Below are 20,803 nucleotides of genomic sequence, written 5' to 3' on the forward strand. Positions count from 1 at the left end.
CAGAAGCAAATACGTTTGGGTATATTGCAATGGTAGAATTGTCCGGTGCCAAAGTGAGGCAGTGTAAACACGGATCAGAGCCGCACGATTTTAGAAAGCGCCCCCGCCCTCAGAACGCCCCTGTAGTTCTGCTCAAACTGCGGGACCCACGGAATTAGCTCCAGTGGCTTCCATCATGTCACGTGCGGCCTGGCCCGGCTTGTCTCCACCAGCAGCAGAGGGAAGAGGACGCGGTGTTACCTCAGGACGCGGGCCCATTGTCAGGGCTTCTGCCTCAGCGCTCATTGAACTGGGGCAGCAGGTTCGGTACATTTCGTTCCTGGCACCTGCTCTGAAGATAAATCCTGAGTGTGGGAGGCGAGGTAACACAAACAGGAAGGCCTTCGTTTTGTCGTGACGGCCTACCTTCCTGTTAGAGTTGAATATATCGACTTGTTTACATACATATCTGTTGTACTTTTCACAAAAATGCACCCCAAAGCCATATCTAATGGTTACCACTAATTTCTTTTTTTTCTTCTAGCCCGGGATTATCCTTGGATTCTTAAGAACCGACGCCCGGAAAAACTGCGAGACGCCCTCAAGGAGCTTGAGGTAACTTCTCGAACATTCGCGAAGGAGGAGGATGACTTGCTAAATCGAATTATGTCTCAGCATCTGTAGTTTTAATTTCCATAAAGGCTCAGTCCCGCCTGTCATCCTAATGGTGCTTTTATCCAGTAGGCTTCTCTCAACCGTTGCATCTTTGTTTATGCAGCATTCTAATCTCTCTGCTTGGAAAAGAAACTAGACTCATTTCAACCGTCCGAGGATGTGTGCAGCCCAGTCCATGCTCTCCCTTTTCTTTGTTGTCTTTCAGGAGCGGATGCAAAACTGCGAGTGTGTGCTGAGCAAATGGAAGAACAGATCTGTCTGTCAGGTAAGATGTTTTGACCTGCTGTTAGCATGTTGCGTCAACAGAGGCCCACAACTGTTCCGCCATTGACAGAGCCGTGTCCCACTGTTATGTGGTGCAACAACCCGCGCTGCCCTCGGCTTTTATGTCTCGTCCAGCCCGAAGGCCTGGTCGTGATTCGTCGATGCCAGTAGGAAGTCGAGCTCATTGCCAACCAGCAGGCTGCAGTGCAGAAACAAGTAGATCATAAAAAAACAGAATGATTTTGAAGTCGTCTATTTTGTCTTTTTAGCCTACAAATAGGTGTTTTCCAGTAAGTTACATTAAAAAAAATTTAGAAACAAAATCCAATTTGAGAGAAAGTCGATTTATGTAGATAAGCTTCATTTCCAAATAGATGTGAAAATTTGTGTGACACAAGCAACAACATGGGGGCTGCACCAAAAGTACCTGCTATAAATCATACCTGTTATAAATCCAACTGGGGCACAGTAACAGTTTCATTTGCATTCACTCCAAAACTGAAGGGTCCTGTATAATTTGATGTGTTATACAATGGTATGTTAAAAAGTTAGATTAGTGCGGCAAATGCCCCTAAGAGCATACTAGCGCTAAAGGACAAGCAATTACAAGGTAATAAATCATGCTTGGTGGAAAAAACAGGGGTTAAGCTTCTTTTTGAACTGAAAGAGCATGAAATGTTCCTTGTGAACTTGGGAAGAGAGTTACAGTGTTGGCCACAAGTTGAAAAAAGTAACAGCCACCATTGCAGGCAGCATTTAAGCCTGGGACAAACTCCTGATTAATAAAAGCTGAGCACGAGTGAGATGATGGGGTAGTAATTTATGCCCCAGGGTAAATTGGCCCAAAATTGTTAAGGGCTTTGTGAATTACATGGAACAACCTCCCTCTGCACCTCAGAGCCTCACCTTCGTTCCAGCTGTTCAAGACGGACCTCAAGACCTGGATGTTCGACCATTGGGACCACGGCCGGCATGAGCATGGTCCCCCCGCGCCTCAAGACCTTCATGGGTGATTCAGCCGCACTTTACAATTCTTGATTGATTGAATTAGGCAAAGAGATTTAAAACCTATTTCTGTATGGGGAGCCAATGCAGTTATCTAAGATGGAAAGAGATAGTAGAAAGGTTCAGGACTAGATGAGCAGCTGCATTCTCCACAGTTTTCAAGCAATGAATAAGGCAGGCCGGAAAGCCCAAGCCACGGAATTGGCATAGTCATCATTATCAAAATCTTTATTGGACTATTAAAAAACGGCCATAAAAGCACAGTCAAGTTGAGAAGTAATCATGAAAGTTACTGTCTTTTCAGGCAGTTTGAGGAAGAAACCGCATCACAAGTAGAGAGAAACATGGCTGAAGTCTGACTCCTCTGTATAGAAAATGTCAAATTACAGTCACTAAGATTGCCTACATTGCCAGTAGAGTCATCTGGCACCAGCGTAGGTCCAAGCCCTGTGGGCCACCAACATGGTGACCAAGTGAAAGGTTGCCTCCCAAACATGAGTATCTGATGCAGTTCTTTTCATCCAAATGGCCATTAAGGATATGCAAGAACAGAATTTTTTGGGGGAGTAAGAGGGAATGTCAGATATGGAAATAATGAAAAATTTGCTAGCTTAACGTAAAGGAACGTTTCAATTCTATTAAGGACACAGAGGCGAGGATTAGGTTTTTATCTCTCTTCACTTTATTACAGACTAGCAGCCCACCCCAGCGTTGCCTGGGGCAGAAAGGGGCTGGGGGCAGCATTTGAGGCTTGCGTGCACTCCCGCCCCCGGCCCCCTCCCGCCCCCGGCTCCCTCCCGCCCCCTCCCGCCCCGGCCCGGCACCCTCCCGCCCCGGCCCCCTCCCGCCCGTGTCCCGGAGAGCCTGATCCTTACCTCAGCCGCCAGTCCCGCTCCAGGCGCCCGCCCACACAGGCCGCCACTCTCCAGGCGCCCCGCCCGCACAGGCCGCCACTTCGCCCAGCAGCAAGCAGGGCCACGGCAGTCCTCCCAGCAGGTCGCGATCTTCGGCGCCATTTCCGGAAGTGTTGCCAAGGAGCGCAAACGCAAATGATGTCATCACGCAAACATCGCGGCCGGCGCTACTTGCAAGGGACTACTTTATTTTTATTTCGAAATTTTTTAAACAACGTATATTTTTTATTTTTAATAGCCTATGTCCTTCTGCTTGCCCTGAGGTTTCCAAAGATGTCTTGGGTGTTTTGATTGGTGGTGTACTTTTCGAGTTTACCTGCTCAAAGGTTTGTGTTCTCTCTTTATAATAGTAGTATAGATAAAACTCCAGCAGGCATTTTAGAGAAAGCATGGAGTCCATAAAAAAATAGATTTCCCTTGAATACTAGGGAAAACAACATTAACAGCATTCATCCAATCATGTCCAAGTCCCATGTATAATGTCCTGTGCAGCTATTCTAGCTCCCTCCTTACGGCTGTAAATCGCCACTCTTACTTTTCCTGTTTGTTAGAGTCTGTCCCTGTTAACAAAGGATACACATTACTTGCCACTGTAAAGGTGACCTTAAGTATCATAAACACAACATGAGTCGACATTATGACAACAGTTCCAGCAAGTCAAACGCATGTCTATAAACCATAAATCATCAAATAGTAACATCAACCTGTTCTCAATAATGGGAAAGGGAGAAATTTGTCAAGAATTCATAGGGCAGGCTAATCCTCACCTCCGTGTCCTTAATAGAATTGAAACTTTCTTTTACGTTAGCTTGTTCATTTTTCATTCTATGTCAGGACCCGGAGGCGAGGATTAGACTAGTTCAAAGCTTATCCACCTCCACGCTTGCCAGAGAGGGAACCGGTCTGAAATAAAAGAACTTAAAGGTGGAATCATTTGACCAGTCTGCCGCGTTGAGAATATTCTCAATGCAAGCTCCTAGACGAAATGCTTTTGAGGCTATGGCCCCTCTTACTGAGTGGGCTCCAAAACGGGATTTATCAATCCCTGCTTCTTGCATGACCCACCTGACCCATCTGGCAATCGTTGGGGACAAAACCCAATGAAGGATCGGTAACTGTTTTTAGATATGAGCGCACAGCAAGTAAAGGAGAGTATCAAAACAATGTTCAATAATGGTGCTCCAGATGAAAGCAGGTCGGTTACCACGACGAGATCAACGTTCTATCAAGATAGCTCCAACAATACAAATTTATCATCGAGCACTCCAAGTCCAAATTGTATTTATCATGTATGTAGTTATTTTATTTGTTATCTTGAGATATTTCAATTTACATCTTCATTGAAACAATCTTCATATGCAATCTTCAACATACGTGCAGCCAACACATGTTTCGTCTGGTCTATTCTAACCCAAGACTTCCTCAGGGCTGCAACCCAAACAAAGTATAACAAGCCATTACATCTTTATTCAATCAGATTAAGCCTAAATATGGCAAAAAGGTTCAAATTGAAATCTAATGTCTAAGGGACACATCCCATGAGCATACCTGTGCCCAAAGTAGAAACAATCTTAAAAGTATATGCTCACCACCAAGTTCATAAGCTAGAAACACCCAGTGAAGTACTATCAATTGGAGGGATATGTGGCCTCCACCTTATTGGTAAGTTGTTTATCAAAAGTATAGTAGTGAAATAAGAAATAGAACAGAGTAACACGATGTGGCCAGACCGCCAAGCATCCTACCTATGCTCCTCCACGTCGGTAAATTCAACTTCTTATATTTCCAATAATTGATAGACAAGGAACTTGATCGTAAACAACAGAGTTACCTTAACCCTAGTGAAGACAACCTGACAGCAGGAGAAAGGAAAGCCCTTAAGGAGCTTTTGAGTAATAAGGAAATTACAATTCGGAGAGCTGATAAAGGTGGCAACCTTGTAATACAAAACACCACCGATTATAATAACGATGTCCTATCACAACTTAATGATAGACGATATTATGTCAGATTAGAGACTAATCCCATTAAGGATCTAATGGCAACTGTCAACAACAGGGTTAAGGAGTGGTATGACCTATCTTTAATAGATCGTGATGAATACCTCTACCTCCAAACCACTTATCCTAAATCACCATGTCTTTATACCTTACCAAAGGTCCATAAATGCCGAGACAGGCCGCCAGGAAGGCTGATTGTCTCTGGCATAGGTGGACCTACAGAACACCTTTCAGAATACATTGATATTTTTCTAAGAGAATTTGTTTATAATCTACCGTCCTTTGTGTAGGACACAAAGTTCATACTGAATATACTTAACGACATATCTTGGGAGGAAGGGATGATACTAGCCACACTAGATGTAGTCTCCCTTTACTCTAATATTGACCATGACCAGGGAATTAAAGCACTTGATTTCTTTCTGAGTAAGAGAGCTGCTGAATTTTATGATCACTCACAAATGCTCCTTCAAATGACAGAACTGGTATTGAAAAATAATGTCTTTCTCTTTGACGGAAAATGGTACCGACAACAACTCGGGACTGCGATGGGAGCCAGATTTGCTCCGTCTTTTGCTAACCTCTTTATGGGGTGGTACGAGGCGGAGCGAATCTGGGGCCCGGGTAACAGTGAATGGATCCAGTACATTCATTACTGGGGTCGATTCATCGACGACTGCCTCCTAATCTGGGCGGGATCGGTTGAACAATTAAAAGGATTTTTTGACTATCTTAATGAGAATACATACAACTTACAGTTTACAACTCAGTACGACTACCATAGAATCACCTTCCTTGATATTGAGCTATTTGTAGTAGAAGGTCATCTTAGAAGTAGAATGTACAGAAAACCGACAAGCTGCAATGCAGTATTACACGCCAAGAGCTGCCACCCAACCAGTCAAATTAAAGCAATCCCATATGGCGAGATGGTGAGAGCCCGGCGTAACTGTTCCTTAGACCGTGACTTTGAAGATAACTTGTCAGACATATCTAAGCGATTTAAGAGGAGAGGGTACGAGAATAAAGTGATAGATACAGCTATAACCAGAGTTAGAAAACGTAAGCGTAAGGATACATTAAAAGTGAAGCCAGATAAAGGGATGAAAGACGTAGAAACCAAGGTCAGAATGATAACACATTACAGCATAGAGAGTACTAAACTGTACTCCATTCTCAAGAAACACTGGCACTTACTGATGTTAGATCAAGACATTACCCCTTATATTACCCAACATCCTTCCGTAACGTTTAAGAAAGGACTAACACTGTCTAATCTACTTAGCCCCAGCTACCCTAAGAAATCTGTGAATAAAGATTGGCTATCTAATTTTAAAGGCTTCCACAAATGTGGAAGATGCTCGTCATGTAGATGGGCAAAGAAAAAAGTAGTTAGCTTCAACTACAATGGAACGGGGGAGAACACCATAGATATGTTTATTAACTGTGATACAACCTTTGTGGTCTATGCCATTGTGTGCAGCTGCGGAATGATTTATGTTGGGAGCACTAAAAGGAAACTCAGAGATAGGATGGCGGAACACTTCAGAGCCATTATACAAGGTGATACTAGGTACCCAACCGCAGCACACATAATAAGAAACTCTCAAGACAGAATGAAACACACCTTTAGTTATCATGGTATAGATCACCTTGAAGCAGATCCCCGAGGGGGGAATAGGATACTCAGACTTAGGAGGAAGGAAGTCACTTGGCTAATTAAACTGAAAGCTGTAGAAATGGGTCTTAATGTTGACCATGAGTATGAATTCTTTTTAGGGAATGAATAACCGTATACATCTATAAGATGACTTGAACTACTGAATATCTCAATAATCAGTGGTACATCTTAGCACAGCATGAATGTGATCATTATATATAATATGCAACAAGCTCAGATCTAATGCATGGACCTATTTAAGTTTACTTAATAGAGATACACTATAAGCTGACATTTGTGAGAAGATTCTAGATTCTTGTTAAACTGTCAATAATTGAAATGGATTATGTGATTGACTGATACATGATGTTTAATTGATTATTACGCTGCCTTTAAAATATTCAGATTATGTATTTGTCTGATATATGATGTTCACAATTTGCTGTGCTGCCTTTAATATATTCAGAATGTGTTATAATATGAACGGTACGTTAGATTGAACTCGTTACCTCCCTATATGTCTTTCCTGAACTTTTGCATACACTCTCTTGAATCAGAACCTTTGTGACTGGCCAGCGAGGCAGACTGCTAGTGTCCCTTCTCATTGGGCAATCAACAATAAGTTACATACTTATTTGTTATAATTACATTTAAGTGCTGTAGCCAGAGATGTATAGTCTTACTGTAAATATTATCACTGAGCGTCAGTATTATGAATAAACATGCTTTATCGGCGAATGGGTATAGTCAGAATACCACAATAGGAATAAATAATAATTACTTACTAACAGTAATAATTTTTACTAGTTACAGAACCTAATTTGAATAATATCTAGATAGTACGAATGGTTTCAACGAATATGTGCACTCTACTAAACCTAAGCCTGCCCTGATCCTTATAGGGATTACTGCAATTTAGACCATCTTAAGATGGGGTCTGCTATTTTCGGAAGTACACACTACTTTGTAACAAATGATAATCGCCTCTTTAGTGAAGTAAATAATAATTTTATTTTTATTTATATCATTTCTAAAGCGCCCTGCAACCCTACGGGCATCCTGTTAATAATAACAGTTGAGTGTGTAATCTCAATTGGTGCAATCAATAAATAATATAAACTCATTTAGTCTGTTACAGTTCGGCGTTACTGATGATTAAATATATACTTTTATATATATTCATCATTATTTACTTAAATCACAGCAACATAGGTTATAAACAATGAGGAGTTATATAGCTTTTTCTGCCACCGTATCTAGATATAATTTAACTTTATAGACTTCACGTACATTATCAAGGTGGCGCCCCGCGCCCTCATGCATATACAAATAGACTAACTAAGATGGCGCGCAAGCAGGACGCTGACACGGAGATACGCGATCCGATGCTCGAGATACTACTCAATAGGTGAGATTTTCTTTCGCATTTGCGTGAATCACTTAAGGATATTTTAATTTCCATTAGATTGAGCTAATACTAAGCTCTTTCCAATATGAATCTCTGGCTCTTTAGGTGATAGACAGCGGCGCCTAGAAGATACTGCGCAATACTTCTGGGTGAACACACTCATTTGTAGAGGTAAGAGAACTAATCGGCTTATGACCAGGATTTATCTATTAAGTTACAGTTAATATCGAGTGTAGACTGTAAACACGTACTGATATCAAGTACTCACGTTGGCAAATATTATTACAGACTTCATGTGGAATACGGAACTGGAGATATATGAGGGTATTATTGGAAATATAAGAAGTTGAATTTACCAACGTGGAGGAGCATAGGTAGGATGCTTCGCGGTCTGGCCACATCGTGTTACTCTGTTCTATTTCTTATTTCACTACTATACTTTTGATAAACAACTTACCAATAAGGTGGAGGCCACATATCCCTCCAATTGATAGTACTTCACTGGGTGTTTCTAGCTTATGAACTTGGTGGTGAGCATATACTTTTAAGATTGTTTCTACTTTGGGCACAGGTATGCTCATGGGATGTGTCCCTTAGACATTAGATTTCAATTTGAACCTTTTTTGCCATATTTAGGCTTAATCTGATTGAATAAAGATGTAATGGCTTATTATACTTTATTTGGGTTGCAGCCCTGAGGAAGTCTTGGGTCAGAATAGACCAGACGAAACACGTGTTGGCTGCACGTATGTTGAAGATTGCATATGAAGATTGTTTCAATGAAGATGTAAATTGAAATATCTCAAGATAACAAATAAAATAACTACATTACCTGATAAATACAATTTGGACTTGGAGTGCTCGATGATTAATTTGTATTGGGGACAAAACCCCTTTGTGAGTGTGATCAGGAATTGCTTCTCTCCTTGTGGGCGGAGTTCTTCAGTCATAATTTCATAAGCTTTAATAGTGTGAGCTATACATAATTTAGGATTTATTTGTAAGGCTGGATACGACACAGTTTTAGAACTACACTTTGTCCTGCGAGAAATATGAAACAAAACCTCTTCCGGGGTATACACTCTACCTGTTATATCCAGGGCCCGGACACCCGAAATTGTGTGACAGGATAACAAGCACAAAAACACTGCCAATTTTGCTGACAGTTGCTTTCTGGATAGATAGTTATTATGAGAACAAGATTGGAATAAGGTTAGTACCTTGTTAACGTCTTATAGCGATGTGTATTTGAGTTCAGCAGGGACTGAAAGTCTGATACCCCTTAACAGTTTCCTGACCAGCGGGTGCTCCCCGGCTGGGTGAACATCCACTGGCAAGTGTCCTGCCGAAATCGCTGTTCTTTAGTTATTAATAGACGTATACGCGAAGCCCTGGGAAGCCAGGCTCGCTAGAAAATTCACCACATGGACAACGTCCGCCCACAAGAGATCGATTTGGCGTTGATGACACCAACACAACCATCGTGACCAGGTGGAATTATATTGTTTGTTTGGATTGTCTGCCCAGTCCTTAGCGAGCAAGGAGGAAGCTTCTGCTGAAAAGCTTGGGACTTGCCAACGTCGCCTGTAACCCCCCAGGCCATGAGATGAAGAGACCCGGCTAGGACCAGCGGGTGGGGATTGCCCTGGGGATCCTGGAGAAGATCCGGAAAGAAGGGTAGAGGTATTGAAAAATCCCAAGAAAGTACCATCATCACTGGACACCATGCTTGAGATCTTCAGATCTGGGTTATCACCACTACCTCTGCCCGTTGCCTGTGTACTTGTGCCGTCAATCTGGTTATCTTGCTGAAGGGGGGGGGGAAGACATAAGGTTGCTATCCGTGCCAAGTGCTGAAGTGACAATTGGGATTTGGAGATTGTTCTCCGCAATTCGTGTCCGATTTTGACAGTTTTCTCGCTGGTAGACTGAGAGTCGCTTCGGTTGAATTCAGCACAAACCCCAAAAATTCCATTGACTGAGATGGGGTCAGAGCTGATTTGCCTTCGTTTATCACGAACCCTAAGGATTCTAGCAGATCTATTGTTATCTGCAAATGCGTGGTAAGTCGTGCCGGGGATTGATCCATAAGCAGGATATCGTGGAGGTATACAATAAGTCTTATCCCTCGAGCCCGTAAGTGTTCGATGACCGACCTCATCAGCTTGGTGAAACACCATGGAGCTGATGTGAGACCGAACGGAAGGGCGGTGAACTCGAACACCTGGGCATCCCAGCAGAAATGTAGGAAGTGTCTGTGTGGGGCAAAAATAGGTACTGCCGGATAGGCGTCCTTTAGGTCCAGACGGACCATCCAATCGGATATCTGGAGTAAATCACGCAGGATGTGAATTCCCTCCATTTTGAAATGACGATAGAGTAGACAAGAGTTGAATTCCCTGAGGTTGATGACTGTTAGCTGCCCCCCATCCCTCTTTTCCAATAGGAGGATATTGCTGATGAAGCCACAGGGGTGAATTTTCTATTGCCCCTTTCTGCAACAGGCTGTCTATTTCCTGGCTCACCAGTGCTCTCTGCTCGGGTGGAAAAGTCAAAGTAGTGGGCGGGGTTGGGTCGGGGTCCCATAAAACTTGATGTGGAAACCCCCCACCGTCTGCTGAACCCATGCATCTGCGGACAACTTTCTTCAATTCGATTGAAAAAGGCCAACTGCCCCCAAATGAAAATACCCACTGAGTTTTGTACTCTTAACTTGATTATTGTTGAAATTTCCTCTTTGGCCGCCCCCGCCTCCACGACGACGGGGTTAGGACTTAGTCTGGTAGAAATTTCCAAACTTGCCGGTTCCTGCAATTGGCCGCGTCTTGAGTCGCCACCCTTGGAGGCTGGTTGGAACAGACGGCCGGACAAGCGCCCCCTACCTCGACCGGCTGCGGCAAAAACACGGGGGTAAAAATTCTTTTGATTGAGGATTGCGCTTTATCCAAAGAATTGAACGTGTTTACAAATTTACCCAATTCTTTAATAAATGGGTCTCCGAACAAATTCCCTTGGGCTATTGTCACTGATCTAATATTGACAGCTCTCCCAATTTGGGATCAATTTTAATGAGGAGTGATCTACGCCTCTCCGTAAAGATCGCGCAATTCGCGTTACCTAGAAATATGATGGTTCTTTGAGCCCAGTTGGAAATTATATGAGGGAGCCGGAGCCTTGGCTTCCTCTGCCATATCCGTGATCTTTGCCAGGGGACCGGTGACGTCCAGGAGTTTATACTGGCACAAGCGCCAGGAACGGTCAATGCCTTTCTTGGGGTCGCGGACCCTCCAAGGCGGGTTGAGGACTCTCTGCCGTAAGACAACCCCTTACTTCCTTATCTAGGGGTTTCCTAAGCCGACATGCCATGTAGACGCCACCTCGGGGCAGGACACCACTCCCCGGATCTAGGGTGTAGGCGATCATCTGGGTTCAACAAGTCCCCGTGAGAGGCGAGACTGGTGTCTGTGGGGAGGTCAGATCCTCCCAGGGAGCTGGCCGTCGAGCGCCATGGTCTAGAACCATCCCCATCCGAAGTGTTGGGGGAATCAGCCCCTTCCCATAGGTCCACCTGTGGCGGTGAAAGCGGGACTATCCCAGAGGGACCCGGTGTCTGGGCATTTAAGATAGGTTGTCATCTAGATAGGCATTCTTAAGGCGCGCAAAAGCATCTAAATCAGGCCCAGGGTCGTCTGTGCGCTTGCGCTTCTCCACACTCTCTTTCAGGGGTTGCTGGCACTGCGCCTGAATTGCTGACAATCTCTTCTCCAGGGTGGTTACCACTTGCGTCACAGCCCTGAGAATGGATACGTCCATCACCTCACAGAATTGAACATCTAAGGGGAGTTAGGTAACTTCCTCTTCCTCCATGTAATCCCCAGTTTCCTCATACTGCTTGGGGTCCAACTAGATGAGGGAACAGATTTCCCACAGTAACTTGAGGGAGTAATGCTTGGAAAGCACCAATAAATCAGCGTGGGACTACCTCCTGAAAATATGTGGGGTAAATTAGAGCGTGGGGTGTCCCTTGATAGATCACTCTTACCTCGTAGGGTGTTTTCCCTTCAGGCAATGTCTTGCTTTAAAAACCCAAAGATTGAAAACTGTAAAAGTACGAGTGGAGAATCTTCTTACAGAATACCTACCGACTCGCGTGCCAACGACAATAAACCTGCTCGCTCGAGCAGTAATTAATAACCTTCCCCCATGAGCAGAGCCCAGCGGAACACTTCGTCAGTGTCAGTGAGAGTGAGAGAAACTGATGTGTTCCGGTTGCCGGGGAGTAGAGGACACGCAGCGCGCTTAATCAATTGTATGCAGGCCCTCTGTTGGTCGGAAGAACGCACCACGTCAAAGCGAGCACCAATAACTCGGCAGCGTAGGAGCGAGGGCTCTCACTGTGGTAATTGCACAACAACAAAGTAACCAAGGGCGACCGCGCAGGAACGGAAAGCTTCCGCGGCGCTCGCATTTAGTAGTGACAATAAAAGACTCAAAAACACTTATCTGCTTTGCTGCTGGAGCAGAGTAGAAAGAGGGAGCTAGAAGGACTGCACACGACGTTATACATGGGACTTGGACATGCTTGGATGAATTCTGGTAATGTTGGTTTCCCTAGTATTCATGGGAAATGTAGTTTTTTATGGACTTTATGGTTTCTCTAAAATGGCTGCTGGAGTTTTATCTGTAATAAAGTGAAGAGAGATAAAAGTCTAATCCTCGCCTCAGAGTCCTGACATAGAATTTGAGTTTCGTCTGCATACAACATGATCTCAAAACCAAAGAATCAGACGAGAGATGCTAGTGGGTTGATGCAGATATTAAACAGCGTGGGTCTTACTGACAAACGCGTAGGGAGCCCGCTTGAGAGCGGGCAGTCTCTGAGCAAAAGGGTGGTAGAGATTGCGCCCTGGAAACCTGCAAGTAGCACAGGCCTTGCTTGAATAGGCTCGTAATAAGAGTTGAATGTCCAACGGTATCTAATGCAGCCGATAGAGTCAATAAAACTGAGGTGGCATATCAAACTTACACTATGGATTTGTATAATGCAGACTAGATTCTTGTGTCTTATAACTCAGCTGAATTTAAGGGCCAAAGGTCATGTGCATCCAGGTTTTTTTCCGCCTTCCATGTCATGTAGGCCTTGTGTCAGTACCATAAACTACTTATGAAGCTGCTAAAATCTAAAGCTGTGCACAGGTGGTGCTGTGCATGCTTTTCCGTACAAGTGTGTATCCACTCCACCTGTTTAGGGATCAACCATCTGTTACGTTTGTTTCTTTTCCATTCTTTAAGTGTGCTGAGGTCCTTGAAAAACTATCTATAGCAGATTCAGGGAATGGATATGTGTTCTGTTTTTGTTATATAATGTCAAAGCCCATGTATATATACATGCTGATGGAGAATGTGCCTCGGAAGGGCTTTAGTCCAAGGTAGGTCATCCATTTACAGACAGATCATCTCTGTCAGTACTACTTTTTCTTTTTTGCAGTGCACAAGCAACGACTTCAAACTAATCCTCACCATAGAGGGGATGTACATGCATGTTCCAATTGTTTACAAGACTAAAATACATTCATAAGCAAGTGCTGATGGAGAAGAAAGTTAGAAGGGAAGCGGTACACATATGAACAGATCTTACCTGTCAGTCCTACTTTTTTTTGTTCTAGGACGATCCTCAAGCTATGATCAAATAATCATCATTTCAATGTAGAGGACATGCGGGCATGTTCCATTTGTATATGTATCTAGGGCTAAAATCTATTTGCATGCAAGTGCTGATGGCAAGGAAGGTTAGACGGGGAGTATGTCAGATGGATGTGGTCTACAAGATCCACATTTGAGTAATTCCTCCTTTCTGATGCTCCGTTTTAGCTTTTATGTCAATCCACAGATTCTGATCGAAACATCATCACTATTAGACAAGGGACATGTTTGCATGTTCCATTTGTTGACCTATATATGGCTAACATCTATTTTTATGCAAGTGCTGATGACGAAGAAGGTTAGGAAGGTAGTTTGCCAGATGGATGTGGCCCATCCTCAGACTCCGATGGAAGACTCACTAGAAAGGGGTTGTTCCATATGTATATATGGCTAAATTCATTCGTACAAAAGTGTTGATGGAAAAGATTAAGAAAGGAGGATCACACTGCATAGAAGAAGATAATCTGGGCCTACACAAATTTCTAATAGCAGCCGATTGGCACACTATCCTGATCGATCTTCAGTTTGCCCTACAACACGCAAACAATGCCCCATTTTGTTTCGTATCCCAAGATCGGATACTAGCTTGGCAATTGTTTGCTCTGTTGCTAAGTTTCTGGGACATATGTGGGCAATTAGAAGGCACTCACTGAAAGTTTGAGACTGCTGTTTATGTTGACAACCTTTTTATTCGAACAGCTCTACAAAGTACCTTCTAATTAATTTTGCTCCTATGGCCTTATGTAGATGTGGAATTTCCATCCATGCTGAGTGTGTAAACATCTTTTGAACCAGCCGGTATAGCGGGCCATGATGTTTGAATGGGGATCGATAAAGGTGTTTGTTGCCCTGGTACCAGGTGCATATTTATGCTTTTTAAATTTTACTATGAATTTTAGACAGTGCCATGATTGGTATTTTACAATAGGTTTTTAGTGTATTATCTATGGTTTTTAAATCGCTTTGTATGAAATTCATTGTATCTATACTTTTATGGTCCAAGACAGATATAAAGTTTGTATGATGATGTTAGTTGGAGGATGGGATGGGGACAGCAGAAGAACGAGGGCTGATTTAACCGCATAGCATTCACGGGAAATGCTGCCTTCCTCCATACAATATATTCCAGAAACTACAACTGATGCGTTGCCTTTTTTAATCACGTGTTCTCCCGACTAATTCCAATGCATGTTATTGTGTGGAGGGGTTGTGGGCCCGGTTTCTTCTACTGTTGTTTTTTCTCAAAATTAGAATAATTTGTTTATTTCTGGATTCATATGTTGTTGTTATACTCAGTAGACTTATATGTTTGAATCAAACCATATCTGCAATGTGGTAATTTACAGTTTGACAAACAATCGAATACCAATATATGGACATATCCAGTAGGCGCCACTTTTTATTGTTGAACACAACTTTGTGTAATCCTTAGTAATCCACTTCTGCTGAGACGTAACAACTGTGTAACTGGTATATGTCTTGTTGTCTAAGCGACTCGCTAAAATCTGGAGAAAAAAACAGTAAACTGATTCAACATAAAAAAAGAATGAGAATGGAGGTTTTGAGAGGGAAGACTCGGGTATGAACATTTCTACCTTGTCGTTTCTGCTATTTAGCTTATATATTTGTCCACTGACAGCTCTCGTTGTATTCTTTAGTTTGACCTAGCATAAATAGGTGAATTACACTCTGATTATGTTGAGACTAGCTTGAGGGCAGAGGGACTCCACTGATGATTTTAGCCAGTGGAACAAGTTTCTTGCCTACATGGCTTCGTGTTTGGTGACAGGAGTGACCTGTGAAGATCTTCCTTTGATGGAACTCAATGGGTCTTTGTCTAGTCCTCTTAGGGAGAAACGTGGGCCTTCTTATTGAGGAGCGATTGCCACTTACCTCTCAGGTTAGTGAAGCCTCCAAATTCTCTTTATAACACATCAGAATTCTTTGTCAGGTACAACCTCTGATCCATTCTCTGCCTAGGGATATCAGCTTGCTTTCCTTGCTCCACGAATTGTCTAGAGAACCACGGCTTAAATCCCTGCCTTCATCATCTTGTTCTTTACTGCACTTCCAAAATGTTGCGCCATGTTTGGGGGCCGAGATCAAACTTCACTGTATGAATCTACATTTTCATCAAGAATTTGGGAGCTGGTGGAGACACGTTACGTATATCATAATATCAAGGTTGAGGCTTGAGTGAAGGAGGATGCCCACAGGATCCATTTACACCATTTGTGTAGCAACCAAATCACTCCCCTCTTTAAAATATCAGCTGAGACTGAGGTAGATGCATGCTCAGTCACTCAATATGCCAAACTAAGTCTCCCATGCATTTATTACTCTGACTATCAGCAGAGTTAGGACCTCAGAATTTGCCATTGCACACTTGGTGCATCCCACAGGAAATTGGAAAGAGAGCGCACAGGGCCCCAACAAGCAATCCTCAGTCGCAAACGTGAAAGGGGTCCTCATGGGACCCCTTACCTTCTGTGATTGGCAGCAAAAACTTTTCCTAGAGCAGGCAGTGGTCCCACAGACCACTGCCTTCTCTTAAAAAATGAAACCGAAATGTTTCATTTTTCTTTTTAAAACCCTTTTTAGCGATAGCCAATGGGTCATAAATTGAGACCTGCCCCATGAATATTGATGAGATGGGTTGATTGCAATCCCGTTGGGAATTGCAAAATGAGTCTGAGACACATTAGCGCATTGCATTTTGCTACTTTTTAATTGCGAGTCACAAAAAGTCGCAATTAGAAAGTCGGACAATACTTAGGCCGTGCATATGGCCGCTAGTCCCCTATTCAAGACATGGTGGTACCATAGTTCTGTTGAGACTGAGCCATAAGCTTAGATATTTAATGGAGGAGGATCACCATGGGAAGGGAATTCTAATGGGTGAGGCTGGGTGCCAGAGGTAAGGGAAAACATTGTGGATTTCTTCCAATTAATTGAGATACTAGACAAGTATTGTAATGTTGTGAAATCACATTTGACTGGGCCTAGATGACTGCTGGGGTCACAGAGGTGTATCGTGATGTCATCTGCATGAAGGGAAATATTCAAATTACAGTTGATAGTAAAGTTCAGGCCTCTGTGTGCATGGCTCTTACATATGACTACAGTCAGCGGCTTGGCTGCCAAGGCAAATAAAAGGGGGGACAGTGGGCATCCCTGCCAGGACCCACTTTTAATGGAGATAGCGGCTGCAAAGAGCCCAATCAGGATGTGGGTGATGTGCAAATGAGCCTATGCCAACCAATGAAACTGGGTTGGATTCTCAATCAAGCCAGGACCCTGAATAAGTTGTCCCATTCCAGTGAATCAAAGCCTTCGTGGCGTCTAAGAAGATTGACACAGCCTGAAAATTGGAGTCCAGTTTGTGTGAAGCTGATGTGCCAGAGATAAAGCCCACCTGGTCAGGACGCACCATATCAGGTTATTAGCAGTAACAATATATTGGCCAGAATTTTGGCAAGTATTTTTGCATCAGTATTGGTAAGGTCGTTATGACTTGCAGAGATCGGAAGGCTTGCTGGGGTTGTCAAAGTGTAATCCGTATGGTCTTGCCCAAGGAAGAGCTTCTTTGTCAAGAGCTACTTTATAGACACGCAGAAGCAAGGGCTGTAGTAAAATAGCATAAAATAGCATATGCTTTGAAAGATTCAGTTGGAAGCCCATCAACCCTAGGCACTTTGCTCTTTGTCAACTTGGATATGACTGTCCTGATATCTTCCAGTGTCAGGGTGCAAACAAGGAACTGACAGTGACCCCTGTCAAGCCAGAACAGGGAAACCCTATCCAGGAAAAGCTAGGAGCACTTCGGAGGAGTGGGCCTCCCAAGAAGTATACTGTGAGGAAATCTGCTTTATTATATGGTGTGGGTGGGAGACCTAACCGTGCAATAAACTCACAACCTTGTCTTGGGTCAAATCAGGCTCATTTGGCAACCCTTAGCTCAAACCTGGGTAGCTGTTACTTTAAGCAATCCGGCTTAAACAAAGGAACAAGTATTACGCATTTAAACAGCTCCAAAACAATTGGACAAACAACACAACTCTCAAGAAATCCGACACAATTTATTAAAATTAGACTATATTGAATGAAAGAGATTAACCTGAGGGTTCCAGGGATACAATTACTTGAATAGACAATAAATTGCAACATTTCATTTGACTGCGAAAAAGCAATGGTAAATTCAACAAATTTGACACTTAAATGTTTTCTTGAAAAAAATTCTGTCAAAGTGGAGGGCGGTCACTTCTAGTCACATAGGGTTACTGTTAGAAATTGGGTCTCTAGTTGGCGGAGGTATGCACTTTGTGCAAGTAGGGACCACAATCCTAGTCAGGGTAAGTCACAACACTATGCTAAATTATCCTGTGCTCACTCCCTGGCAGCTTGGCACAAAGCATGCAGGGTTAACGTAGAAAGCAATGTGTAAAACATTTGTGCAATAACTCATACAAACAACACAGTAGATACACCAAAAAGACCCCAGAACAGTCAGAAAAGGAGATATTTATCTGAGTAAAATAAGACCAAAATGACAAAAATCCAATGTGTAGAAGTTAAGATTTAGAATTTTGAAGAATTAAATGCAGTAAACCGCTTAGAAGCAGAAGAGCTAACCAGAGCACTGCGCCGGTTCTGATCAGCGCAGTGTTGATGATGCATCGATTATGTAACAAAGCTGCTGCAGAACCCACTTCTGAAAGGAAGGGGCACTTCAGGCAAGGGTAGGACTCACAGAAGACAGAGTCCATCAGGATTGCAGGAAGTATTTTGTATCCCCGAGACTTCAGAAAACAGGAGGCAAGCCCTTGGAAATAACTTGACTGATGGCCGAGTCCGGCTCTCCTTCAGCAGAGACCAGGAGCAGCAGGCGGCAGAGCAACTAGTAGAAAAGCAGTCCATTTGAGTCCTTTGAGCAGCACAACAGTCCTTCTGACATGGGTTCAGTTTAAGATCCAGTAGCGTGTCTGATTTGTGTGAGTCAGGGACCCAGTACGTGTACCTAAAAGTGCCTTTGAAGTGGAGGTAACATCAAAGACTGGTCTCTAAAGTGCACACACTCCCTTTCAGCCCAATCCTGTCTGCCACCTGTGGGTGAATCAGCGTTTTGTTTGTAGACAGGGCACTCCCTGTTGAAGTGTGTTAGCCGCTCCCATTCTTCCCTGACCAGGAAGACCCATCAGAATGCAGATGAGCTTCACCTTCCTGTGTTTGTGGCTGTCTAGAGGGAATGCACAAAGTATAGCTGTCACTCAACCCAGACATGTATTGGAGACCGGTTCTATGGCACAACAGAGGTAAGAGCAGAGAAACGTCCACTTTCTAAAAGTGGCGTGTCTAAAACGGTACACCAGTAAAAAAGATTTATCAAGACCATTCCAAACATATGAAACGCGAGAAAGCTACTCCTCTCTAATCCGGAATTACAGCTTAAAAAGTGTATTAAGGAATTCCCAATGCTACCCTATGAGAGGAGTACACCTCACAGTAGTAGAACAACGAAATGGGCGGTTTGTCAATACTAGGAAATGCAAAGCATAAAAGTACATGTCCTACATTTTACTTACATAGCACCCTGCCCTTTGGTTTACCAAGGGACTACCTTAGGGGTGACATATTTAATAAAAGGAGAGTTTAAGGCTTGGCAAGTAGTTTTAAATGCCAAGTCGAAGTGGCTGTAAACTGCACACGCAGGCCCTGCACAGGTTTGAAAGGCTACTTGTGTGGGTGGCACAATCAGCGCTGCAGGCCCACTAGTTGCATTTAATTTACAGGCCCTGGGCATCTGGTATACCACTGTACAAGTGATTTACAGAAAAATTAAATATACCAAACGGGTGTAAGGCAATCATAATATGTTTAAGGGACAGAGTCCATGCACTTTAGCACTGGTTAGTAGTGAGAAAGTGCTCAGAATCCTAAAACCAGCAAAAACCGAGTACAGAAACATGGAGGGAGGGAGAGAGGCAGGCAGGCAAAAAGATGGGAGAAGACCACCCTTAGGCTGTCAGGTCTAACGAGTGCCCCCAGCTGAAAATGGGGACAACGACTCAACCCCTTGGGAGCTCTCCTCACGAAGGCAGAAGAGTCTGGAGAGCCCATCAGCATTGGCTTGGTCAGTCCCTGAGCGATGCTCCACCATAAAGTCCATTCCCGGTATGGAGGTGGACCACCTCAAGAGTTTAGGATTTTCACCCCTCATCTGCATGAACCATCTGAGGGGCCTGTTGTCTGTCTAAACCAGGAAGTGAGGCCCAAGCAGGTATGTTCTCATCTTCTTCAGTGACCAGACCTCACCAAAAGCTTCTCTTTCAATGGCATTCCACCTCTGTTCCTGTGGAAGTAACCTCCTGCTAATGTGGCCTACTGGTTGGTCTAGGCCCTCCTCATTCACCTGTGCTAAGACTGCCCCTATGCCAAGACTGCCCATATGCCATGCTCTGAAGTGTCCATCTGTACGATGAACTCCTTGGAGAAATCAGGGACCCTGAGCACAGGTGCTGTGCACAGGGCGTCCTTGAGAGAATCAAACACTTTCTGCCAAACCTCTGTCCAAATTACCAATCTAAGCTGCTTCTTAGAAGTTTGCTCAGTTAAGGGGTAAACAGTGGTGCCATATCCCTTAACAAATATGCGGTAATAACCAGTGAGACCTAGGAAGGCTGTCACTTCTGTTTGAGTTTGTTGCTTGTATCGTATTTCCTTAAAACATGGAAAAACAGTAACAGTTTGTTTAATTCAACAGTTCGACTGGGAGAACAGTTACAGGCACTAGGTCTGAGGACTGTCTCAATTTACATCGAGGTTGAGGTTTCTTTATATACAATATTGAAACAGCAATAAGAGGTTTCTGGCGTACCATATATGGTGAGGAATGTTGGTTGCTGCCTTTAGGGTCCTAAACTAATGGTCAGTGGTTACCTCAGGTGGGTCTTGACCTGCGTGAACACATTGTGGCCAGTGGTGAATGTGTCCAGATGTTCAGCATGAGGTGCCCGTGATCACTACATGTGCTAGGCCCTGATTGGCTATGTGTTCCTAACTCATGTGGCATCTGACTTTATGGTGTTTTTAGGAGCGCGTACCCTGTGTGCTTTATTGGGGCAATCTCCATTGAGCATTATAATGTTGCTGCGCCTTTCTGTGGAATTGCTCAAGAGTTGCCTGCCAGCTATGCATC

General features: G+C 43.6%; 1 protein-coding gene across 13 annotated transcripts in view; it reads left to right on the plus strand.

The window, feature by feature from the left end:
• The window catches only part of WDPCP (WD repeat containing planar cell polarity effector), a 2,510,630-nt gene that overhangs the window by 270,060 nt on the left and 2,219,767 nt on the right, over positions 1 to 20,803 (plus strand). For all 13 annotated transcript variants that reach the window (XM_078649441.1, XM_078649443.1, XM_078649444.1 and 10 more), the window contains 2 exons: positions 524 to 594; positions 860 to 919. In XM_078649441.1, the coding sequence (XP_078505567.1) occupies positions 524 to 594; positions 860 to 919 (131 nt within the window). The remainder of the gene's footprint in view (positions 1 to 523; positions 595 to 859; positions 920 to 20,803) is intronic.

This window comes from Lissotriton helveticus, chromosome 6 (assembly GCF_964261635.1).
Source record: "Lissotriton helveticus chromosome 6, aLisHel1.1, whole genome shotgun sequence".
In the NCBI taxonomy this organism is placed as follows: domain Eukaryota; kingdom Metazoa; phylum Chordata; class Amphibia; order Caudata; family Salamandridae; genus Lissotriton; species Lissotriton helveticus.